Source organism: Ascidiella aspersa, chromosome 5 (genome assembly GCF_963924565.1).
Source record: "Ascidiella aspersa chromosome 5, kaAscAspe10.2, whole genome shotgun sequence".
NCBI lineage: Eukaryota > Metazoa > Chordata > Ascidiacea > Phlebobranchia > Ascidiidae > Ascidiella > Ascidiella aspersa.
The window spans coordinates 28,469,964-28,496,517 of record NC_139451.1 but is presented as its reverse complement, the minus strand read 5'-3'; the positions used below and the strand labels follow the sequence as shown (position 1 = coordinate 28,496,517).

At 36.0% G+C, this 26,554-nt stretch overlaps 1 protein-coding gene across 1 annotated transcript in view; it reads right to left on the bottom strand.

The window, feature by feature from the left end:
- The window catches only part of LOC146145774 (angiotensin-converting enzyme-like), a 57,196-nt gene extending 37,466 nt beyond the window's left edge, over positions 1–19,730 (bottom strand). The window contains exons 1-16 of the mRNA XM_083390681.1: positions 19,678–19,730; positions 18,073–18,217; positions 16,822–16,912; positions 15,653–15,729; positions 15,013–15,100; positions 12,816–12,959; positions 11,801–11,883; positions 11,035–11,143; positions 7,067–7,164; positions 6,072–6,244; positions 5,647–5,785; positions 4,372–4,601; positions 3,382–3,483; positions 1,329–1,451; positions 673–857; positions 463–599 (exon numbers count right to left, since the gene is read on the bottom strand). Of these exons, the coding sequence (XP_083246807.1) occupies positions 463–599; positions 673–857; positions 1,329–1,451; positions 3,382–3,483; positions 4,372–4,601; positions 5,647–5,785; positions 6,072–6,244; positions 7,067–7,164; positions 11,035–11,143; positions 11,801–11,883; positions 12,816–12,959; positions 15,013–15,100; positions 15,653–15,729; positions 16,822–16,912; positions 18,073–18,217; positions 19,678–19,730 (1,977 nt within the window). The remainder of the gene's footprint in view (positions 1–462; positions 600–672; positions 858–1,328; positions 1,452–3,381; positions 3,484–4,371; positions 4,602–5,646; positions 5,786–6,071; positions 6,245–7,066; positions 7,165–11,034; positions 11,144–11,800; positions 11,884–12,815; positions 12,960–15,012; positions 15,101–15,652; positions 15,730–16,821; positions 16,913–18,072; positions 18,218–19,677) is intronic.
- Positions 19,731–26,554: the final 6,824 nt, after the last annotated feature.

Here is a 26,554-nt window from a genome sequence, read left to right as displayed (position 1 = left end):
TAAGTCCCAGTCAAGAAATTTGTAAAATATCTTAAGGCCAAGTCAAGAAATTTGTAAAATATATTAAGTGCAAGTCAAGTCATTTTTAAAATAATTTAACACAAAGTCAAGTCTTTTTGAAAAAACAACAAGTTAAGTCCCAGTCCAAGTCAAGTCCGAGTTAAGTTATAATTTGAGCAATTGAACTTCAAGTCACGTTTGTGTCATCTAGAAACGCTAAACTTCCATTAAATGCAGAGGTGGAGTCTTTTTTGGTGAAATTATATTGACAAAGCAATTTATTCCGGTCCGCGGTTCATTTTCCACATAAATTTCTGCAGCGAAAATAAGCCTTTAACGTTTTTTATTTGATTTTAGAATATTTTACTAGATTAGTTTTACTTGTAAGGCTTCTTTACTCTCCCCCCTACCCCCCAGATGCCCAGTCGTAAAATAAACCCTAAAAATGTAGCAACCACTTACAGCAGCTGCCTGTGTCTGAGCGTTGATGTTCGTGTTGTACGCCCATTCGGCCTCAACAGCGTCGTTATATACCAGCTCCGAGGTTGCGTTGTAAGTTTCGAGAAACGCTGGCACGCCGTCGACAGAAAGGTAGCCCTCTGTCGGTAAAAAGGAAAGGATTAAGCGTTTGGATCCGGCTCTACGTTAAAAATGGAATAAACAACGTCTTACTCGGGCGCCAGGCCTGGTTCTTGTCCCATCCGATAACCTCATTGTTGGCGCTGTTCTGATCCTCCAGCCATGTGGTCAGCGGTTCGAAGTACTCAACTAGGGGCGCTATCGACATCTCACCACTTCCAAGCATCTGCGTCATAGCTTCTTGCCACGGTCGACTGGCTCCAAGCTTAAGCATGGCACTGGAAAAACGAATATGTGTGTAGTTTGTCAGTGTCGTGATGACTGGACTTAAGGGCACTTAAGTGTGACTTGTCTAAAGTGTTTTGGGCAAAATTAGGTGACCTGGAGTCGAACCGACTAATATGTATACGTTTATTTCGGAAGTTCGAAACTACACTTTATATCCGCACCACGATCGCCGTTCGTTAGTGTTTACCTTGCGCATTTTGATGTAAGTACCGGCACTTTATTACAAAATTGTGTGAGCACGGCATTACTTACCGACAAACGGTCAAGGGTCACTGAACACATGGTGCATTGGAATTTAAGTTTTATTTGTTTAAGTCTTGTTTATAAATTCCTGTACGCTGTTAACGACTTTATATTGAACGGATCCCTTAGTTTTCAATTACAGTCGTCCGGGCCTTCAAGAAAGGAACTCGGTAACCCCAGTTAGAAAGGCATCAGTGAATATTTGAGCAACGACTTACGCCAGTTTAGCTCCGGCTTCGTGGGACCTGTAGAAGTCGCACTGGTATAAGGATTCGGTGTGGTTCGCTTCGTCACACATTTCCTTGTAGAACTGGAACTGGATCACGAAACTGACGAAGTACCTGGACAGACACACAGCGCGTTTTTAAACTTGGCTGAGCTATTGTTACTTGTTTCAATAGCCCCAAAATGGACAATTTTGCCAAAAATCGACAACATACCTTTTCGTAAAAGAAAAAAAAAACTGTTTTTATTCTTTTCCCGAAATTTAACCCACCCCAAAATAGCATTTGTTTGACTACTGAATTTAAAAACCATTATTTTGGTGAATGAAGGTTGGAGGTTGTAGTAGAGCGAAATATCAAAAGCCAACACAGAAATATAGGTGACATTTTGAGTTATTCAAATATCTCTTTATTCAACAGATGGCTTTGGTATTCTTACTAAGTTTTGGTTATATTTCTATAGATATATGTGATCGAATATGTTTTGCAATATGGCCAACGATAAACGTTGAAAAAAGGTTGTCACTGGTTCCGCGGTGACAAAAAATCAAGAAAGTTTGATATATGTCGTAAAGTAGAAATCCTAATTAATATAATGTAGATTAAAAAGTATACAGCTGTGCAATGTCTCCTGGTCAGTTTCCAACAAAAATGTCAATATTGTAACAATTTGGTCATTAAACATTTTACCTGGTTTAAATTTAAAATCTTTGTTTTCCCGGCTAAACAGTGATTTATTTTATGGTTGAATATAGAAAAGGGGTTCCTAAACGCTGCTTAAAGCGGACTACTCAAACAATATTGGTTTGGGAAAACTTCATGGCCCCAAAGCTATTCCACGTACCAAAGGAGTATTTTTCTGTATTCGAATCGATAAACCTCGTGACTACTGTTATAATTCCAGCCCAATATTTCGCCGGTTTTCTTTCTCCACCATTTGTACCTTAGCCCCACTATTATTCACCCATTTTTGAACATGTAACCCAAGTGCATCGCCATATTCGCCAAATCATTATAAACTCAAGTTTACAGTACTGCTATAGGAGCCGCAGCACTGGACGGATGACGCAGTTTTAGGCGTGTTTGCTAACTTGTAGGCAACCATAAATCGTAAATCCCATTATAAATCGTAAATCTCACTGTTTGCACACAAATGCCGCTGGCAAAAAGCAAACACGAATTTGCCCTGTTGTCTTAAATCTGCAAAAATGTGCTTCAGGTGACAATCACCAGGATAAAAGAAAACAGAGATAAGGACACAGCGTTGAAAGGCTAAGCGTCTGGTCGTAACGTACAATTCGCAGAAGCTTGTCTTCGCATACTTTAGCCAGAGTTTTTTACCTACACTGGGTCTTAACGAATGTATCTCTCTCTAAAAGAATCCTGGTGTTTACAAAGTGCACTAAAGTCCATTTTTTTCAAATGCCTTTTGTTGTATGACGTCTCTTAGACAAAATGACCTGACTTGACTTAAGTTATTAAAACATATTACATGACTTGGAGTTAATTCATTGTCTGTATTATAATTTTTAACATGTAAAATGGCAAACTATTTATTTTTAAGTAAAAGGCGTACCCAGGGCGTACCCAGGGGGGGTGTCACAGGGGCCAAGGTACCCCAAACGTTATAAATATTTTACTCGTACTGCCTTGTTTTGTAGCATTTATGAACAGTACCACAACAGACAATCACAAACATGCCTCACCTTCAATTGTCATGCACTGTTATGTCACAAACGATGTAGTTTGTATTACTTTTATATTACTTAGCTGTACATCAATGTATTTTTTTAATTTTAGACAGTTTTTGCTTTTTGAATGTTTTTTGAGTATTGTGTAACACTCCGTCAGTTTGTCGCTTTAGTTTAGCATTGTTATTTGTGTCTTTTACGGCAGTTTATACAATGGCAAAAGCTAAACAAAAACGTTCTTTATGCCCCCCACCCTCACCCTCCCAAAAAAATTAGACTGGCTACGCCACTGTAATGGCCTTGAGAACCTTGGTAGCGGCCTTTAGAACGGAAAGGCAAGAAAACAACACACTTACCGGATATAGGGAGTGTTTGCTGGAATATGGAACTTTGCACCTGGGTCAAAGTCCACGGTTCCATCGCGTTCAACCGGTGGCACGATACCTTGGTACTTCAGCCTGAAATACATCAAACACTCAAAGTTGTAAATTATTATACATTAAGGAGGGTTATAGAAAAGCATTTCACACCCTGTAATTTAGCCTAGCATTGCCGCAACCCTTTGGCTCGTCGTAATTTGAAAAAATTCTGTTTAATTGCCCTGTACAGACGGATAACTTCCGTTTGGGGCATTTTTATCTTGCTTTACTTGAATACCGGAATTGAATTAGACTTATATGATAACATTTACAACGTCCCTCCGCTGATATGACATCGTTGGGATTTTTTTGGCAAACTATTACGATACTTACGAAGTTAATGTAAAACACTACTTTTAGTTACATTTTATTGAGATGATCATAATTATAGTCGTAAAATTTACAAATGTTTTTATTGTTACTAATTTATGCAAAACACAGATATAATTTTTTTATCCCAAGATGTATCATCTTCAATATGTTTTAACTACCCAATTGGTATCTTAAAGTAAAGTAGCAACCCACTTAAGATGTTACAAAGTATAGGTTTGACATTGCTGCATCCAAACATTTGGGACATTTATCCTAATAAATAGGTCGAGTAAAGAATCGAAAATTCCGCCTAAATTTGAATCGAAAATTCGGCTTAAAAATCCCATTTTGCAACGCTTAATTCTCCAAGTATGCCATAGGCGTACCATAATTCCACGCAAACTAACCGCTGTATGTTGGTGTTGCAACCTTTCTCCATATAATTAATTCTGTTCCACGCGCTTTTTTTCAGATTTCCACACAAAACATCATCTTAAACACCCTGACACAACACAATTCCCCAACTCTTTAATCTAGTCGTTGTGCTTGAAACCAAGTCTTGATGTCGGTCCTACAATCGTGGGTGTGTGCCTGGAAACTCAGCCAAACTCTCACCTCAAATCATCCCAGGAAGACTGGTAGTCTGCCTTGGCTGTGGTGCCATCGAACACTCGCCACCTCCACTTGTCCATGAGGAAACCAAAAGGAAGGAAGGCAATCTTGTCCATCGCCTGTGACATCAAGTAGTTGATGTCGGCCTGTTCATCCGATTCCACTTCGTCCAACAGACCGATCTCGTTCAGATGCTTTGGAGTGCTCACGGAAAGGGCGAGGGTGTCTCCGACCTGGAAACAAATGTTGGAGGCTTGCTGTTCGGCGCTACGATTTTCTTTTTAGTTACGGATCCATTTTAATTCATTATCAAGCTCACTGAAACCTAATTTTAAGGCTGACTTCACCCACAATTTTTAGAGAAATATTGCTGGCCTGCGAACGAAAGCGGACCAAGGGGAAAACGTGGCCAATTGTCTCCCACCTGGATACAAATATTGAAGGCTTTCTGAATTGACAACATCTTTAAAATGTAGCTTTTGTGTTAAAAGAAGCATCACTTCAACCTAAATATTTTTTTATTAGGATTACACCATTATGACGTCACGTTTTGGTGCATTATGACATCAAAGCGAAATAAAGTAACTTTATGACGTAATCTCGTAAAATATTCTCCCCCCAAAAATCCTAGATCCGCGCTCCTGTCTATATCTAGTTGCATTACATTTAATTAAGTTTGTATTTTTTTACCTAAAGTCACACCGGTTTGATACACACTGTGCGTCTATATTCTATCAATGCTGGTTGTCATACAAATCGAAACATTTTGTTAACCTGCTTACCTATCTATTATATCACAGACTTGTAATTTATTTTATCGCATCAGTTGTAGCAACCTATACACCAGGGGTCGGGAACCATTTTATCAAAGGGGACCAAAAAAGTCAAATATTCTTGGTTGTATTACCGTGAGAGGCATATAATATCTTTTAACATTTAGTTATGGGTTGAAAAAAACTAGTTTATTGAGCAGGGCCGTTTATTTTGTTCTCAATTAAACGGCATGACATAATATGCACCAAAGATTAATTAGTGAAGTTTGCACAACTTTGTTTACGGAGTTTCGTTCAAAGAATAGGGCATTTTGAATATAAAGAGATTCGCGCGAAGCGCCGAAAATTTGCTACAATATGTAATAAAATAGAAAATATAAAGTTAGGAAAGCGGTCGTGGCCGCTTGCAATTTTATTTAAATCATGCTGTGAAATGATAGCTTAGATTGAACTACAAGTAAGATTTTCTTCTCCTAAGGCTATATGGCATCACAAAAAGACTTACAGCTTCGTGAAATCCCGGGTTAGCTCCACCACGGAACGGGATCGGTTGGTCCTTGTATTGCTGGAAATACTGAATGTGTCCCATCTCGTGGTGAACTGTGATCAGGGACTCCATGGTAACTACAGTACACTGCTTGATTCTAAATACAAAGCAAAATAATGACTGTGATGTGTACTCGACTGTGATGTGTACTCTTGACTTGGATTAGATATATAAAGAAGAGTAAAATGTAGCATTGGAGCAGAAATGTTGTACTTTGGGGCGTTAAAGTACTTTGCGCGTCATACATGTGTTGCGGGCCTATGGGTTTGAAAAACATTGATTTACAAAATAAATAAAGTGTTCTGCTGTTTTGCAATTGGACTTTTTTGTAATAATAGTTAAGGAGTGGTTTCAAAAAGCAATTTTCTAAGGTTTAATCTTGCCTGAAGTCTTTTTGGTCGTAAAAATCCCAGGCAGAGGCGTGGCACACAACATCGCGTCCATCGTCGGGTTTCTCAATCATAGACCGGTTCCAAAACTCTTCGGTCATCGGCTCCAAGTTGAGCGAGGTGAAGAACTCTTCCGATACCTCAAACATCTTCTTCGCATCGTAACCCTAATTGCAAGGGATGTTACCAGCGTTGTAAGCAAGTCATTTTGTATTGAGTGAAAGTCCAAGTCAAGTCATATGTACGATAAACCAAAGACAAACAAAGCAATTTTACCCGAAATTCTTTCTTCAGGTCATTTATCCAAATAACTTAAGTCGAGTAACGTAGCCCGAAAACGCTTTAGTCAAGTCATTTTGAATGGATTAAAATTCTAGTCTCAGTCATTTGCAAAACAACTAAAGTTGAATTCAAGTCATTTTTTGAATAACTTTAGTCAGGTACACTAATTTGTCCCAAAATACTTAAGTTAACTCATTTTGATTAGATTAAAATTCAAGTCTAAGTAACTTGCAAAATAACTTAAGTCGAAGTCAAGTCATTTGTACTAACAACCTATAAGTCACGAAAAGTAATTTTGCCAAAAACTTTAGTTAAGTCAGTTTAAATAAATTGAAATTCAAGTCCAGTCATTTGCAAAAAGGCTTGTCATAAAAACTGGATGATGTGCAATTCATAACAAATTTCAGAACGTGTTTTCCGAAATATATTTAATTCATTAAAAATGAAAGAAACGTGTTTTTTCAGAACGTGTTTTTCCTCAAACCGTGGGTCGAAAAACGGGAAAACTTGCGTCCCAAAATATTTAAAAGTTTATGTTTTATCAACATAAAATAGTAATTTATGAAATATACTGTTCAATAGCTTTCTTAAAGTAATAACAAAAGTCCACTGTGTAAAATGAGCCACAGTTTTCATTGCACATTTAGGCAAGAAACGAGGCCAGGTAGAAGAAAAAAACGTTCCCATAGAGTCGTGCAGCCACCAACCTGTTCAAGCATTCCTGGCGTAGCATCTACTCCAGCCTTACCGGGATAAGGTTCCACCATATCGTATATATTGCCCCACTGCTGCGCCCACATGTTACCTGTGGAAGCAAGTTAAATTTAAGGGGTTGTTTAAGGGTTGCAATGTAGTATTTGATAAGGTAATCAGTAGAAAAAGCAAAGGCAACTTGCAGTCTAAAAAGTTTGTTTATGTATCATTTGCTGACATGATCAGATAGGAATAACAAGTAACAAGGAAAAGCAGTGTTTTTTCATTGTACTGCGTATCTGCTGTATAAAAGAAGCGCGTTTGCGATTCTTGCACTGTTCGGCTTGCTTAGCATGCGATGGATGAATATTCCACTGATGTTGGCAAAGTGTAAACATTAGCCTCGGGTTTTATTGCAAATTTATTTTATTTTTGTACCTTCCTTCGCTGTCATTTTGCCGTGGTTTGTGTCGTTTTTTACTGGCATGATCATCCGTGCAATGAGACATGTAGGCTTATTATTAGGGCCATTTCTATTTTAACCTAAAAAAAAAATTTTTAACCTTATTTTTGTCAAATTTTAACTTTGTTTTAACCTAACGAAATTGCTTATTTGTAGAAGCTACAGTTCTTCCTACAATTGATGCCAGTTACCCAAACATAATATTTTGTCGATTTCAGACCCAAACGTAATATTTGTCGAAACGTCAAGGTGTTTTATGGATTTAAAAAGTGCGTCGTATTTTCTGGCGTTAGATTTAGCTTGCTTAGGCATTTTTGTGTTGCAGAATGTCAGTAGCCTTTTCCTAAGATCCAAACTGTTGATCTTCGAAAAGACCACGTTTATGAAGAGGAAGTGTTTTATAAGAATTATTTAAGTGCGTAACTATAAATAAAAAAAATGGACAATTTGCGATAAAAGTTACTGCTGATCCAAGTGGACATTGTGACATATTTGCTGCTTTTAGGGGTTAATATAGTTTAATTGTGTCACAGTTCCTTATTTTACGACGAATTTTATAAAAACTATCTTCAAGAAACACAAAAACTTTGTCAAAAGCCATAATCTGACAAATTTTAACTTTATTGAAAATTTTGACTTTATTGTAAATTTTAACTTTATTTTAACCTATAAACTTCTTAGAAACAGTCCCCTAGGGGCTGAAAACAACTTTATTCTTTGATTCGTGGACAGACAAGCTCCTTAAAAAAATTTAACTTTATTGACTTTTGCGGGCCCTACTTATTATATAATATCCTTGTATATAAACTGTTGCTACCAAGCATATTAATCAAAAACAGCTCCTCTGGTAACTGTAGTTTTAATTGTAGCACCCCAGCTTGATCACTGATCGTGCGTGCATCGACGTCCCAAGGCACGCTGTCAAGTTTACTGTCAATGTACCGTATGTCTCTATGACGTCACCATTACGCTTGTTTTCAACAAAGAAACCGAATATAGCTTTAGTCAAATTTAATCAAACTGAATGCGATAATTGCTTGACATGCTTATGAAGAATAGGTTTATTTATCATTACGCCAGTGCGCCGTAAACAGAAATGTTTAAAATGTTTTTTTGTAATTGTTAATAGCACGTCTGCAAATGTTGAAAGAAATCTACTTTTAATTTCAAGTTTAAATTGCAATAACGGTGTTAAATCAAACCGAAATAAGTCAAAGCGATTTCGAGGTTTTGTTAAGCTGACCCTTTTAAAAACGCTTACCCTTAGCCCGATCCACCTAAAAACCCGTTTTATGAGCCAAAAGTTCGTTAAGTTAATGCACAAAGCGAATCGCGTGCGATCAAAAAAGGTCACATCGATGTCGAATCCACTTCAGGGTTCAAATTAACGCTGTTTGTGCGTGCAGCGAATCTAACGAGGACGGGTACGTAACGGTAACTGCATTAATCATTGACCAACTGGTGCCATCGACCGCAATTTATCGACCGTGGTGGAATAGGGCATTAGGACGGCAAACGCATGACGCCATAAGGTTGTTATGTTCGTACTTACACTAATGCACACATAAAAAGGAGGTAAGACGTTTTTACAGGTAAGACGACTTGCAAAATTATATTAGGAATCGATCAAGTCTACTTGATAAAATAGGAAAAACACATATTCTATTTAAATGTTGTATTTTTGGAAAAAAATGGTAATTTTTAGATTTAAAAAACAAGGTTGAGACAAGTTTGTATGTCATACTTAAACTCAATAACGAGCGAATCGAAAACGACCCATTTTTTGCCTAATATCTTTATAATTTTTTATCAATACTTTACGTAACAAAACGCCAATTACAAATACATATTAAAGCAGTTCGTTCGCTGTTAACCGTAACTTACCTAACATAGAGAAAAACGATAAGAATAAGTACAGGTTAAATCAAAGTGAAAGAAGAATCTTTTTCTTTTTCAAAAAAATAAATAAATAAAGTTCTATCGGAATGCACGACTATTTTAAGAAATGACGTCACAAATTTACGTCACAAAGGGACTGCAAAATGAAGTAACTTTAGGGAACCTGAGGTCACTCAATGTTGTTCCCAAATATGCAACTCAAATTCTAGTTTACTTATGCATTCAAGGAGTAGGTGGGATGGTTTGTTGAAAAACGGATTGGCCTGGTAAAAATAGAGCATTTTTTACCGAAACGATGCACCTAAAAAACGTTTTTCACCGAAACGCCGTTACAGACCTTACCGGTTTAGTTACAGCACTGTGTAAAATATGTGTGACCGCTTGGATTAATTTGTACCTTGTGTATTAAAGGCCCGTTTACACTACAGCTGCACTGAGCTGCGCTGGGCGTGAAATTATTTTCACTACAGCTGCGCTGAGCCGAGCTGGGCGTAAAAATCGCTCCAAACGTAACGTGTTTCTATAGCTGGACTGGGCTTGAGTTTAGCAAAGCGTGAAACGCTCGCCACAATAGAATTTAAATGCAAATTACGCTTTGCAAGGCTCGGTGCAGCTGTAGTGTAAACGGGCCTTTAGTTGCAATAAAAAAAGCCGTTGTGCCTCGATTCTTTTGTGCGTTGACTTTTACGATTCGTTTATTAATTAAACCGAAAAATACATAAATACGCACAGTGTTTTTTTTAAGGTGTTTTGTCTTGCAACTTTTTGGTATTTAAATGAAACACTTGCGGTCTCTTAAAACTACTTAGCGGTCACCCAAACCAAGCCTTGAAAAAAACCTGCATATGCATACATTGAAAATCCACAACGTGCCTGTTTAAAAAATGACCAAACATAGTATTTTTTTTATCTTTTCCAACAGCATGCGTATGCGCAAAATGTTATGTAATATTTGCTCAGAGAAGGTGTGAAAGTACAGTAATTTTCTTTTTTATAGAAACACATGAACATTTTTAGAGATGACGTCACAAACTTACGTCATAAGGGATGGGTCCAAAACAAGTGATCTCAGGACATTAGGTTGGCGCTCGTTTTTAAATGTTACGGTTTTCTATTAGATCGGGAAATTGTTGCATTGTCATTGCGTAACATTTATGCAACAATGTAACAACTATACGTAACAATTAGATAATCCAGGGCTAGGAACAGCCTAAAAACTGACACTCGTAATGCTACGTTACGTGTGAAATTTCTCATTAATTTGTTTTTTTCATTCGTCTGATCATATCTGATTATAGGTCGCACAATAAAACTTGCATTAAAAGTGGGTCACCAACTGAAATAGGTTGGGAAGCTCTAGTTTAGTGCACAAATATGCAACTGAAAACCTATTTAAATACATTTAAGAAAATGGTTGGCTGGCCTGATGAAACAATTGGCCTGTTTAAAAAAACTTTTTACCTGTGTTACATAAAAAAAATATTGCTTTAACGGAAGTAAAGCAGTTCCAGACCGCCCCGGCTTATTTTCACCTCTGGTGCACAGCCTATCCGGAGTACATAGGGTTGTCGAGTAACAACGCTTTTGTAGAGTGATAAATCAAGAATAACCATAACTCACCCAGGAGGTGTGCGGGTATGGGCCCATCCAAACTGATATAATCAGGCCCATATTTGTTGTACAACCTTCTTCGAACGAAGGCGTGAAGTTGCTTGTACATGGGCTCCAGCTGAAAAAGTTTAACTTTAAAACGCGGCGCGTACTTCAATTCATCCGAGTTTTATCATTAGCGGGGCAATATGAAGATGTTGTTCCCATGCGGTTTACTGTAGAAATGATTTCCGCACCAAAAAAAACACAAAAAAAAAACAATTTCCATGTGAGAGTCGCCATTACTGAAGTATTGAATGTAACACAATAAGTAAAGCGGTGATTTTTAGATTAATTCACCAATTTTACCTGGTTTGCCAAACGCCCTATTAAGAGAATTATTTCAAACTAATATAAGTGATAAAAAGAATAATGTACATATACACGGTTCAGTAAACAAATATAGAAAAGGTGAAACATACCAATTTTGCCTTCTTACAGCAAATCGTCTAGCTTTAGTATTGAAATCAACAAACTAGTGTGCTGAGTTTCCGACCGTTTAGTAACCTTACAATCTAACTATCGCCATTATATTTTGTACGTTTGGAAAATTACCAGAAAGTTTTGTAGTTTGGCATAAACCACTTTCCAAAAACTGTGCTGCATCAGGTCGACCGAAGGATAAATGCCATGAAGGCAAACGAACTAAGGAAATACCGTTTACACTAGACAAAGGCAGCTAGCAACCAAGAGCCATATAGCAACTATACGTTGTATCCAAAACTATACTGCATACCTGAAGCCACAGTTCGTCCGTTGCAGCCTCAAGATCTGACATTTCATACCAGGACCTCCAGTATTCACCCGTGTCCGCGAAACCTGCGAAAAAAACAACACGATGTACTCGGGTGCGTTAAGGAAATTGACAAGTCGCCATTAGCTCAAATACGTTAATATTCTTGCAATTGGCACTTTGTAAGCGAAATCAAACAACGCAATCTTGGCTGAATAAAATTGTATGTAACGGAATGCAGTAGGCAAGGTCTAACCGACCTAGGGCTAGATTGCCTTGCCTTGCTTGCATAGCAAATCCTGATTAGGCCGACTCGTTTTGGCAAAATCCTTTCTAATTAAAACGTCGCCATATGCTTAAAGAGATGAATATTATTCCAATTTGCACATCGTGGCTTGCTAGAAATCTGGGAACTTTTGTAAGCGAAATCAAACAACGCCATCTGGGCTAGAGATCTCTTTAAATAAAATTGTGTAGTAGGCAAGGTCTAACCCACCTAGGGCTAGATTGTTTAGCCTTGCTTGCACTGCAATCCTGATAGAGCTGACTGATTGTTAAAAGCCTTTCAGTAGGCATAGGTGCACTATTTTAAGTGTGACGCTTTAATCATTACTATTTATTACTCTATAAGGGCTAGATCAGAGTTTCTGCTTATATGTGCGACTTGTGGGTGGTTTAGTTTTCAGACCTAACAAATACGATTTTGTAGAGCATAAGTTCGATAGGCGTTGCTGGTAAATATCATCGCGTCAAATGACAAACTTAAGCAAGAAAAACAATGATTTACGTAGAAAAAACAATTAAAAATATGTTGACAAAACATTAACTTTTAAAAAGTTTAAAATTGTTTACTTTGACATATTTCAATACTTTCTCTAAGTCCTACCAAAAACGTCCGTGTTTTACATTGTGATTTCATCGGATGTTATCCACATACATCTGCAATTGTAAATCTACACCCAACGGGCCAAGCCAATATATGTCTACATATAATCAGAAAAAAAGTGAAATAATGTACCGTCCATGGCGCTCGCTGTGTTGGAGAGAGTCACAAACGATTCGTAGTCGTCCTTAACCGGTCGACCGGAGGCTTCGTACCATCCTTTCCAGGCGTATTTTAGCTCTTGATAGTCGCGGGACTGGGCCATGATGGCACTCAGGTCTGCCAAAATAATTTTTTTTTATGTTATGTTGAATTTATATAGCTGTCTTTGGTTTATGTTTAAAATACATTTAAAACCTGTAGTGCAGAGGTTCGACATGTGGTCCTTTCCGAAAGAAAAAATATTAATGAAGGCTTTGCGGAAAAACCCACAACGACACTGTACTACTCTAAACAGCAGTGACACCACGTAAAATTCGAAGGTTTCGCACATCTTTTAACAGGCTAAAATATGAGTCACATTTCTACATTGGCATGTACACATGGCTTGTTATAATTAGTTTGCTAAAACGATTTTATTTTATATATGTTATGTTGACTTTATATGTGTGTCTTTTGTTTATATTTACTACCAGTGTTGCAGAAAAGTAATTTTGAAATGAAGTCCCAGTTATTTAAATAAAAAGCCAAGTCGAAGTAACCAGTTGCCCAAGTCAAGTCCTTTTTTTAGAGAAAGTCATCTTCACGCCAAATCACTAATATCAAAACAAAACAATAAACTATTAAAATTTGTAAGCTCGTCCGATTGTTATTATGAGCAGTAGAACAACCAAAATGTACCAAAAAACAACAAATAAAAATATATTTGTTTCAAGGTCAAAACTTAACATAAATAGCTCAACTTTATAGAATAACATTAAACAAAACACTTATTTTTAGCCCACGACTTTTGACTCATTGACTTAAGTTCAAGGTACGTGATGAATTGGCTTAAATTAAGTCGTTAAACTTTTGCAAATCAGTTAAATGACTTTTGACTGGGATTTTAGTCGTTTTAAAATGACTTGCTTAAAAAAAAACTCTAGAGGATTGGAATGTGTAGATTTCCGTTTGCGAACATTAGACTCTCTTTATTACCACAAAGCAGAACCAGGGATTTTGACGCACATGGAAACGAACAGAGTAAAGAGGGAGGACCAATCAAATGCAAACACGATAGTTGTTTTCCAGCAGTTCCGAAAAGCAAACGTCTATTTATGCGTTGCAGCAACTGTAAACATGGGCCTATTTACTTTGTGCAGGAGAGCGACCAACGGAGTGGCGTTTTCGATGCAAACAGTGTTGCAATTAATGCTTTTAGTCGCTGTGTTTTAATGGTTTGCTTCTACTTGACTTAACTTAATCTAAGTCATTTTACTTAACTTAATTTAAGTCACTTGGAAAAAAACATGACGACTTGACTTGTTTAAGTGCTTTAATGGGATACATTTTAGTTAATTTAGGTTATGTTCGTTTTATTGCATGTAAACGACTTTCATGAAGACTTAATGGATAAATACGCTTGCAAAATATCGACAAATATGCATCGACTTAACTTAGTTATTTTTTACTTGACTTAAGTTAAGTATTTTAGGAAAATCACATGACTCGATCTTAAATCCTTATGCAAACGTTTTGACTTATTTGAGTGCTTAATTGGATACATTTGAGTAGAAATTGGTAAATTTCGTTTTATTGAATGTTAAACAACTTTCATAAAGACCTCACATGGGTAAAACATCTACACCCAGCAGCGAGTCTGTACATTTTTATATACGAATTTAAAGTAAATGTTTTGGAAAATCGAAACGATCCCCTACAGTAGGTGGGAAACGGTATCCTTACAACAAAACAATTGATATTTACAACGCCGTTGATTTTTAGGTTATTCGCCAAATTGACTTCAGTCTAAGTTACGTCACTTTGTCTAAACGACTTGTTGAAAATTTCAAGTTAATTAAGTTTAAAACAACGACTATAGTGCACTTGGTTCCAGCCAAAAAACGAAAAAGGTGAAAGAAATGCCTCAGCTTACCCAAATTGTATTCAATATTCAATTAAACACCTAATTTTTATTGTGAGTCGCCAAATTTACTTAAGTCCAAGTTACGTCGCTTAACTCAAACAACTTGATAAAAAATTCAAGTTAAATGATTTAATAGACTTAAGTTTACTTGGCTTCAGCAAAAAAAACAACAAAGCTCCCTAAAAACGCTTTTGTAGTTCAACCGTTTACTGTAATGAACATCGCACAAATGAAGTTACAGAGGCCGAAATTCAAAAGAATTTTTACCTGGATCCAAGGGCAAACTCCTTCCGTCTGGCATTACCGCTTCAGCAGTGCTGTATGTTGCTTCCATGCTGGCGGTAAGTCTGTTGTACTGCAGCAAAATAACACAACATCAGCTTATACTTTGAAATATTAAACGCCGAACTCCGGTAAAATAAAATTCAGTGTCAGTATGGTTGCGATCTTGGGGATCGCTGTGGAGAGGCAACTTACTTTAATGCATAGAAACATTGTACATTTGTATAGGACAATATGTTTGAGTATCAGATTTTATCCAAAGTGGTCTGGTCTAGTGAAAGTAACAAGGCTATTCTGCTGCCCCAACAGGCCATTTAGCAAAAAAAAAATTTAATGCACTTAAACTTTAATCGATTTTGCTCTATTTTTGAATGTTACTGCAATATTCAAATTGCTTGCGTATACTATATTTTGGAGCGCAGTGCTTACTACGATCTTTAGTAAAACACAAGCCGCAAATGATGTCTAACAACAATACTTATGTGTGTGGAGTGAGCTTTCCATGGAGCTACACGTATCCGTTGGAGAATTTTTTTCTCAGAAAAGTGCATTGACCTTATTAGAACTACTCCTAGTGACCACAGAGGCAAAATCATTTCAAAATATTTTATAAATGTTGTTATACCTCGATTTGGTCGGCCTCATCCAAGTTAGCTGTTCCCAAAATCATTATGCTCTCAATTTGTCTTCTGTATGATTCATCTAGAAAAGCACAATGTTGTTTTAAAGCATCTTATATATGCACCGAACCAAATTTGTTTTGAAGCAAAAAACAGCTTTTCAAACACAATAAAAATAAGGCGCTTTGTATATAAAATGCGTAATTCGCCTACATTTTGTCTTTCTGTTAATAAAACTGTCGAAGAACCGCCATCAACAAATTACCTATAATGAGTACAAAAATAACCTATCGGAAAGGCTAATTTTAGAGAGCAGTGTTTAAAAAAAACACACTAATGCGCTTAATTCTAAATGTGCTTTATTATTGAATATACTGTTGCTGCCAGGCATTATATTAATTATAAAGAGGGTTCTTCCGACAATAATTTATTCTGTACCGACGTTTCGATAACCTATATCCAGGTAATCTTCATCAGGGCATATAAACAAGTGCTTTATTATTATTGCGCTTGTAGTTTGTTTTTGACGCTAAAAATCAGCCCTTTGTTAGCTATTATGAAAATGTGTTTGTTGTGACGTAATAAACAAAGCAATGGCGTGAAAGCTTGCATTAAATATTTACGGCTGATAAACTACTATACGAAGTAGGTTTTATGAATTTAGAAGATGGTAACCCATCGTATTAGGTAATCTACACTATAGACTTGTTGTAACGCCTAATCAACAGAAAAATAATAAAGCCTTTATAGATGATTGGATATTAGGTGATCACATTGGACTTGTTGTAACGCCTAATCAACAGAAAAATAATAAAGCCTTTATAGATGATTGGATATTAGGTGATCACATTGGACTTGTTGTAACGCATATTAAACAGAAAAATAATAAAGCCTTTATAGATGATTGGATATTAGGTGATCACATTGGACTTGTTGTAACGCATATTAAACAAAAAAATACTAAAGCCTTTATAGATGATTGGATATTAGGTGATCACATTGGACTTGTTGTAACGCATATTAAACAAAAAAATACTAAAGCCTTTATAGATGATTGGATATTAGATAATCTACACTGGACTTGTTGTAACGCATATTAAACAAAAAATATTGAGGCCTTTATAGTTTGGATAAAAAAGTTACTAATTCGCCAAACAAACTCGACGTTAATTACCTGATATTTCATCAAGCTTTCCATCAAATAGAAGTTTTGCCTCAGTTCCAAAAAACAAAGTGAAATTGGCAGACTTCAAACTCTCTTCGGACTGTCAAAACAAAATAGGTTACAAATTAATAAAATTTAGAAAAAAAAATTACAATTATTTATGTATTAACGTCAAATTCAAAACTGTGGTTAAAACTCTTTCCGTTGCTCAAACTCATTTCGTTGGAAACTTTATAACACATTTCGTTTTATGTCTCGTTGATCTCGTCCAGGTTGTTTTAGGTTTGAGTTCGGAGACTGCTGAGAAATTTGATGAGATCACAAGTGTTTACCCAAGTACCAACTTATTATTCTCTACTCTATTTTGACAGACCGTTGGTAGGATTTGAAACACGTCACATAAAACACTGGTCTTTTCTATGGTAAGCCTGATAATATTTGAATTTTACAGCATTCAAACCCAATACCCAATGACGTCATCCCTAAGTCAAACGAGCAAAGCAAATTAAATTAAAACGACTAATGTTAACGTTTTTCAGGTTATTTGGCAAAAATTTCATTCATTTTCGGTTATCTCATGTTGTTGACTAAATATGTTTTGATTAATATAACTTTTACGATAAAAATTACTGCGTATTTCTGCTTAAGTTCCCTTATCCATTTGGTGTCGGTTCGGCACAGATACCACCCTAGTATCAGACGAGTACCGTACGTGTACCGATACCACTTTATAGATAATTATCAGCTCGATATAACCGGGCACACCTATAGTGTTTTTCGTATTTTTAAAAGTATGGTCATCTCTCGACTCACTATTTAAGCCAGGGTCTCGTCCTTAGGCTATCGGACAAGTATAGGAATCCTATACTTTGCATAGATTATATCGACTCGTACCCGATATTATCGGACACGCATATGGTGTTTTCCGTTGTCTTAAAAGTATGTTTATGTAGCAATATAGAAGGGCGTATCGTTATGGAATTCCAAACCATTGGCAGCAGGTTTCTGCTCGTCGATCACTGTTCCGCGTAGGTATGTTAAAAATAAAACACTAAGGGACATTGCTATGTATACGTATTTTACTTTCTTTACAGGATCTGACGATCCCAGAATAGGCGAAATATATATTCTATTAAAAAAATGTCTGATCCTGTGTTTTACTCGGGTTATTAAACTTTTTTTTTTGTTCATATAGTAACTTCCGCCCTAAATATTCTTGCAATATTTTATGTGTTGCTGCGTATTCTTCTCCCGACTTACCATTTTAGCCAGGGTTTCGTCCGTTATGTTGGTGTTGTAGTTCCATGCCGCCTTCACGTTAGCGTTGTAAACGATCGCCGCTTCCGCCGTGTATCGCGTTACGAATTCATCGGCCAGATCGTCTACCGTTTGCGAGCGAACGAATCTGAGATAAACAGAATTTCAAAGTTTGACCAAAACTGAGAAGGGTCCTTGGCAGCTGCTCAGACTTGCTTTATTTCTGGTTTGTGTTTATTTGCATTAATTTTACATAATCTTGTGGCCTTTATGGGGAAGTTGTTTAAGAGCACAAGAATTTTTTTATAGATTTCTTGTTTTTTATGGACAAAACTTGTTTGAAACTTTTTTTGTTTTTAGTAGCTGAAAACTAATATCCTATGATTTCGAGTTTAATGCAAAGTATACTGCATTGTGTTACCTAATTAAACAATCTTTATCACAACTTTTTGTCAACGACTTTCAAATACGAAAATAAGGGCCCAAATATGCAAACGTCGTTTGCGTGGTTTACTTAATAAAACAACATTTATCACGGTTTTTATCCACAAAATATACGAAAATAAGTTCCAAGAAAACAAAACTAAAACAAATGATATAGGCTACATTTCCTTGTTTCAGCTTGATCGTTTTAAAAATTCATATTTAAGCTACACAGCACAAGTTCATTTCTCGCGTTAACTGAACGCTTTAGATTTGTGTATGAAATTTTGTTCTTTCAGGGCCTGTTATATGAGATCCACGATTACCGCAATGAAAACACATCCACCGCGTTCACAATATTTATGCTTTTGTTCACAAAAGTTAAACCACAGAATCGGTCTTAACTTTTTAAGGCCGTAATAATAGATTGCATGACATTCGTTTTTGTTTTAAACAAATATATCACTTTCACATTACAGAAAAATTAAAGGATAAGCAAATATATCACTTTCACATTACAGAAAAATTAAAGGATAAGCAAATATATCTCTTTCACATTACAGAAAAATTGAAGGCTGGTTTCCTATTATGTTTGTGTGATTAAGGCATTGGTAATGTACTAAAAGTGTGATGCTTATAGGCAGGTTAGGCTGCCATTTGCCTCATCTAAATCACGGTTAACAAAAGTGATTCCCATATAGGTAAGCTTGTCACTTGCCGTTTAAAAACGATACAAAAAAACAAAGATACGAAGAAAATTGCTTTGTGCTACCTATTGCTTAACAAGCTTTTGTGCCAGTGGTCCTGTATAGTTTGCATACTTTATACTAATATTATAACCTAATAATCGCCCTTAATACACGGTAAGGTGATAGGTAAATACTATATTGCTTTTAGTGCTCTATGAACAGCGTTCATTTACGTCTCGCATATAGGTTTATAAATTCTCTTTATTATTCAAATAGGTGACCTTCTAAACAAAACAAAGCAGTTTAGGCACTTTTACCAATACCTTGATATGCCATGGTGTTCCGCCGCTTAACGTATAAAAAACATCGCTTTACACGTTTGATCCGATTATTTAAGACTACACAATATCAAAGTATTTTCATTTGAGACGGAAAGGCCAACTTTAAACACAAGAAGTTAAAATAAAACTACAGCTTTTTATTGCAAACAGCTTACCTTGTGTAGCTGACAGCAAGAGCGACGCAAAATAAAAACTGATAAGTTCGCATGGCGCCAAAGGCAACCTTGCACTATCTACTTAAAATTCAAAAGCAACACTGAAAAAAGAAAAAAAAGTCCTTGATTGGGGAAAGTAAAAAATCATTGCAATTTTTTTTTATGGGGAAAGAATTAAAAAATGGTACTCCGCAGACAATCTATTGCAGGGGTTCTTAACCTGGGGTACATGTACGCCTTGGTGGTACGAAGCACCAAAGTAGGGGGTACGACAAGCAGTGTGAAATTATGCGTTATTTAGGCATATTTCTAAATAAAGCGTAATTTACGAAAAGCAACAACACAAAAGGCACTAGTAAATTGACTGATTGTTTGAGTGTTCTAAATATTGTTGAACTTACAAGACTGTTTTTATTGCATGAATTCAACACGTAATTTCTAAAAATACACTGAGTTTAATTTCTATTATTACAATTTTATTTGCCTCCGTTGACCATCCTTGACAGGGCGTATGACAAAATTTCATGAAATCTCACAGGGTACGAGCACTAAAAGGGTTAACAAACACTGATCTATTGTATTCTCGCAGTGTTCCTTCGTATTACACCTGTTTTGTTAACCTCACTAATGATTTCAGGCAACAAAAAACATGCTTAAAAATATTCAAACATTTCTCAGTTCTTTTGATCAAAAGTTAATTAGTAGCTACCATCTTAATAGCGGGAGTTTTAAATTTGTCTGAACGTTTTTGTCCTCAATTGTGTAAGTGCTTTTAAAATTCTTGGACAGCTCACTGCGATTTTTTCAAGTGGAAAGAATTGGAAACCTGTAATCCGGAGAAAATCTATTGTAGTTTAGCAGAGTGACGCCGTACTACACCCTCTTTTCTTCTCAATTTCACGTTCACTTTTGGACTTAATTATTGCGTTCACTTATCGTTAAAACAGTCGCCTTTTTTGGAAAGCAAGTCTTAACTGCGTGCCTTTTAGTATCACCTTTGTATTAAAGCTTATTTAATGTATACAAATATCATCAAAAAGATGTGCGAAGGACTTAGAAAGATTTTCAGTTTTATTAAACATAAAAGCTGTAAAATTCTAACTTCGTGTTTCTGATCAAACTTATATTTTAACCTAACTTACAACGTTATAAAATCGTCAAATAAAAGGTGTTTGAAAACATTTTTAATTTGATTTACTGCAAAACCCATTACTTCCTGATCACACTAATCAAGCTAACTAACAACGTTCAAACATCATTAATTTAAAGGTGTTTATAAAACCTAAACATTTTTTAATTTTATGAACTATAAAATCTATTACTTAATAACAACCTGTTCCTCATCACTTGCTTGCTTTTTACGGGTTTTAAGATGTTAAAAGTCATTTATAAAACGAACATGAAACGTTAATCTTTTGCGACTTCCGATTTCAACGCGCGTTCGCAATAAAACCCCGAAGCAAAAGGCGATTCTGCAGCGCCGCGCTCGTTCATATTTGACAGTGTGTAAATATTGGCCTGGCCTATAAAACGCGTTTGATGACTCCCCCATTCTCTTGCTTTATTCAAGCTCCTTTTTCTACCTGCAACTAACGTAATGGAAAGCAGCAGCTGTGTTGTAAACAAGTTGTTCAGTAACATGGAGGTAATGTTCTTAATAAATAACCAGTGATGACCCCTGTCCGAATTTAGTTGCTCTGTTATCATAAATAATTTTTTTCAGATATCGTGATTGGTAAAACTATTTAATTCCCTGGAATACTTTGCATGACCGTACAAACTTTTTACCAATACAAAAAATAACTTTTTACTCACTTAAACAAAAATAAGGGAATCGGCATATTTAACCAAAATGTATTCAACAATATCATACCATGTCTATTTGTTGGTGATTTAAGTAAATCATGTTTTATGCCGTTGGGCTAAACAGGGATGTCCAACCTTTTAGCAGAATGGGCCGCATTGCCGCTCTTCGAGAGTGAACTTATGGACAAATATGCAAGTAGTCTCGACCTTATTTATTTTTTCGAAAATTTGAGTTTTCACATGTTTGGGCTGACATATTTCCTTAAAACGGTCCGGAAAAACACACATTTAGAAAAACACATATCTTGCTTAGCAATGATGGGTGCACAAAGTGTTCGATGGATGTTGAAATGCAACATTAGACTCGATTATAGTCCCAGAAAAAACATTAGATTAGGCCTACATCAAATACTGCGCGATCTCCACGTTTTGATGATAGTCGAAACAATTGTTTTTTTAATAAAGGCTATACTGAAAGTGAGAATTAGTGGTGGGCCGCACGTAAATATCAGGCGGCCAATAGTTGAAAGAAGCATTTTTTTTCAAAAATCCTCCGGGCCGCAGGTTGGATATCCCTGGGCTAAATATACGTAGGTCATTTAAATCGTTGATTTTCATTTAAGTCAGGCCATCGATAACGTTTGAACAAAAGCAATATATCCAAAACGAAATAAAAAATATGGTAAAAATGAGTATGAACAACCCCAACTACTAACTAATTACGAACGATTTTTATGTTAGGATATTGACCCCATTGAAACAAACACTTCAGTCCCTGTAGTGCCACTTGTGCTGGCAACATTTCGCGAAAAAGGAAACGATTAATTATTGAATGCTGTCATATGACACGCATAACGAAATATATATGGAAGCACAAACACTCCAGCCTTTCTGGATTATATTTAACCTGTTACGCAATCATTTAAGGTTTAATCGACTGTCACGCATATCGGTTGTTGCAAATATTAAAACTCCATGAATCACGACCAGGTCCATCTATTAGAAGCAGTGTTGTAATGACTTAAATTATCGACTTGACATAAGTGCACTTAATTCACTGTTTTCAAATGACTTGACTTGGACTTAAGTTATTTCAAAATGACTTGTTTATAACACTGATTAGAAGCCTTCTTTTTTGGTGCGCTCAGTGTCACCATTCAAATGCAGAAAAATATGCAAGATTTTCGTGGGCTGATCTGCAGTCCAAAGATATAGACGGATTTGATGTTTGTACCAAACCCTTATGTTTAATTAAATTATTGGGTTTTTGAAAGGGAAAAAGTGGGCCTCTTATACACCATTGGGTATGACTGACTTACTTCTTTTAAATTTCGACCCTAATGACAACGAGGATAAGGCAACAAAAATAGGCGTTTTAACACTTAATGGGCCGCATAAATATTATTTCTTAGCGATTATAGTTGGGGATGTCCGCTACTTGACATTTTAATCTTTAAAGCATGCTTGAATATCATGTATGCATTGTATAGGTTCAGATGTTATCAAGGTTGCTTATTTGGCCATAGAAACAACGATAAATTAAAAAGGACAAAAAAATTGAATTAAACAAATTTTATGTGGTGTTTCCACTATGTCACAAACGTTATAATTATTCGACTGAAATCATGTTCCGATATTTTAATCAAATGTGTATCTTGTATAAGGCCGACCTAGCTTTGTGCTTAATATACAGTAGCGTATATAAGGTTACCCGAGTTGTTTGTGTTTGATCTTCAATGATGATTAAGAGTCAGATGCAATTAAACGTCACGAGATTTCAGTTCCCGGAACAAAGCGTATCTTTCTACATTTTAGCACTTGACTGCATATCGTCCACTTCCTTATTTGTTCTATTGGGAGAACAGCAATACAAGTATTAGGCATGCGGGTAGAGTAGGCCTAAATGCAATATGTGTACATAGGCCTAAATGCAATATGTGTACATAGGCCTTTATGCAATTTGTGTACATAGGCCTTTATGCAATTTGTGTACATAGGCCTTTATGCAATTTGTGTACATAGACCTTTATGTAATTTGTGCACATTTAGTTAGTCTAGTAAAGTTTGAAACCGTTAACCGAGTTGTATTTTTGTTAACCTATTCGATATGCTATGTGATTTCAACAACCCTGCGCTTCACAAACAAATGACGATATTGAGACAAATTTAAGAACAGTTAATTTTAAAACAAGTCAGTTATTTTTAAGTTTTATAGCTTAAGAAACACAACCTCGCATAATAAACATTAATCATGCTCAAAAAATGATAGCTTTCGCTTTAACAAAAATAAATGTTTTTTGTTTTTATTTTTTATGAAATGTAATTCCTTTTTAATGTGGAATACCTTTCAATCAAACCTAGTAATACGTAAACGGCCCTAACATTGTCAATACTACTTATTTCACCATTTATTTGGTAGCTGGTTTTACAGTTCTTAAGCTGAGTTGTTTTTTTTACAGCTCTGACCAATTTTGGCATAGCAATACGGAAAGTATAACGCTTGTATGTTTAAATTTTATTAATTGTGCTTTTTTCACTATAGTGACCAAGTCATTTGGTAGCTGAGTCGTATTTAAAGCTCATAGGCTGAGTTATTTTTCACAGCTCTCACGATTTTTTGCGTAACAATACGGAAAATATAATGCATGCATGTTACAAATTGATTAATTTGGATTTTTTTTAAATTTGATTAATTTTGATGACGTCATTTGGTAGCAGATTGGACAGCGGTACTTTAAAAAAAACGCCGATCATCCATTTCGATTGCGATCAAAATACAAATAATGAACAACCCTTCGTGTGACCCTAGTACTCCAGTACGAGGCAGCTTAGGATAACGCACCCGTGCTAATTTCCTAGCGAGAATCAGTTGCGCCAGCTGAGAGGCGATTTTTTTTTCTTATTCGCCCACTCTTAAGCTTTTCCAGCAACATCAGCCCACCCGGAAGCAATTGCAACTGTCCGGGACTAACTCTAACCCAACCACTCACCCACCCACCTAATCTGGTACCCACCCACCTAATATCGCGGATGTTTTCCAGTGTAACAACGCAACCATGCCATGGACCGGGTCACTAAAGAAGCTAATATAGTTACTGGCGACAGAGTATTGGCAAAATGCGTTGAAAATAATACAGGATAAAACTGTTATACGTAGTCTTCTTTATTGAGCCGAAAAAATGGGCAAAAGATAAAAAGAGCTAATTTGAAATCCTCTGCTCATTGTAACGTTATTGTAAAGGGTTTTGGTAAGACTTAAAAAAACCCAGAGAAGTACGGATAACATTTTTCTAGCGTTTGTCAGATTGTAAAAACAACAATAGATGAAACTAATATTTGTAGTCTTCCTTATAACCAGTCGTGGAAAATCAAACACAATAATAATAACTATGACGTACATGGGCCTAATTTTGGGACAAAAGAAGGAAAGCCAAACTCAGGCTCGACCTATACGAGCAAAGTTATATTACGCTAACGTAATTCCAACGTGTTTGCGCTCGTCATCACAAGCTAAGATTAGTTGTTCATTCACGTGATTGCACGCTTTGAGTTAACTTGTGCATTGTGACGTCATAGTGTTGCGTTCTGCTAATGAGAACTAAAATAAAGTGATTTCGTCAGTGCTACAATAGTAAATACGATATAAATGAACAAGCCTATTGATACCAATAAAAACAACGTGCTATTTGGGGTTTGTTTGTGCAAATTTTTAAGGGGACCGTGAGCAACGTAAAAAAGTTTGAGAACCACTGGTCTAGCAGGACGAGAAAGAAATATGTTTTCGTTCAAGATTGCCAAAACTGCAATGTACCAGCTTGTCGCTTTTTCCTCTGATTCTAAACCAACTTCCCGTTGCAAGATAGCGTGTGAGGGTTTTAGTATGACTTGGAAAAAGCACTAAGTCCAACACAGAAGTAAGGGTAACATTGCGTAAATGTGGAAATAAATCTTTATTTATTGTTTTTTTTACGTTTGCTGATATTTCATTTTATGTTGAAAAATTTACGACAGTTAACTTTACCGACTTTTGCTGCCTCTAACAACAAGCTGTGACCACTGCCTACAAAACTAGGTTAATACCAGAAACAATCAAACATCTGATAGCAGTGTAGCGTATTTTTGTTGTCATTTTGTCCACTGCGAATTCTAACTTTAATTATTAATTTGCGCCTTACTTTAGATTAGGGTTTAGGGATTTGGGGTTTTGCATTTAACCCCAAATCCCTAAACCCTAATCTAAAGTAAAGCGCACCTACTATATAATATACACCTTATAGCCTTAACAAACTATGCCTTATGGACGAAAAGCTACCACTTGCTTTCGCTTGCTCAAACCTTGAAATCGAAAATAATGTGCTCTTAAATATAGTAGTAAGCGTAATAACTGCATTTGCAAGGTTATTTAAATAAAATCTACCACTCAATCTACGACGGTGAATTTTGATTTAACAGTCTGTGTATTAAGCAAAGCTGTGCTCATTTACCAAAATTTGCACTGAATAAACTTTGATAAAAGTAGCAGCTGCTACACTTTGACCTGATAAAGCACTGTTGCGCGAAAGCTTGTCGAGAATTCAACACAGTTTTTCTTTATAGTGCCACCTGATTCATCTATTTGGAACTAGGCAAACACGGCTATTTACAAAGATCTCTATTAGTTTGATTTCATACGTCTAAGTTGGCACCAATCAAGATAATGGTGACCTCGAGATTTATTAAGTGCGAATTTTGGTAAAAGAGCACAGGATTTGCTTATACACAAACTCTTAATTGGAAATACATTTTTTGAGTCGTAGATTTAATTTAAAAAACCTTGCAAATGTAAATCCATTTGAGTGATTTGGAGCATAATGGTTGAAGGTTGTAGTAAGACGTATTAGGAATATCAAAATATATAATGAAAAAAATGAATAAAGAGTTTTTCGAAAACGTTCAAAATGTTACCTACTTCTGGTTTGATATCCTTATACTATTTAAGTGATGTTTTTTCAGGTGTATTGTGACATGGAAACTAACGGGGGTGGCTGGACTATTGTGACATGGAAACTAACGGGGGTGGCTGGACTATTGT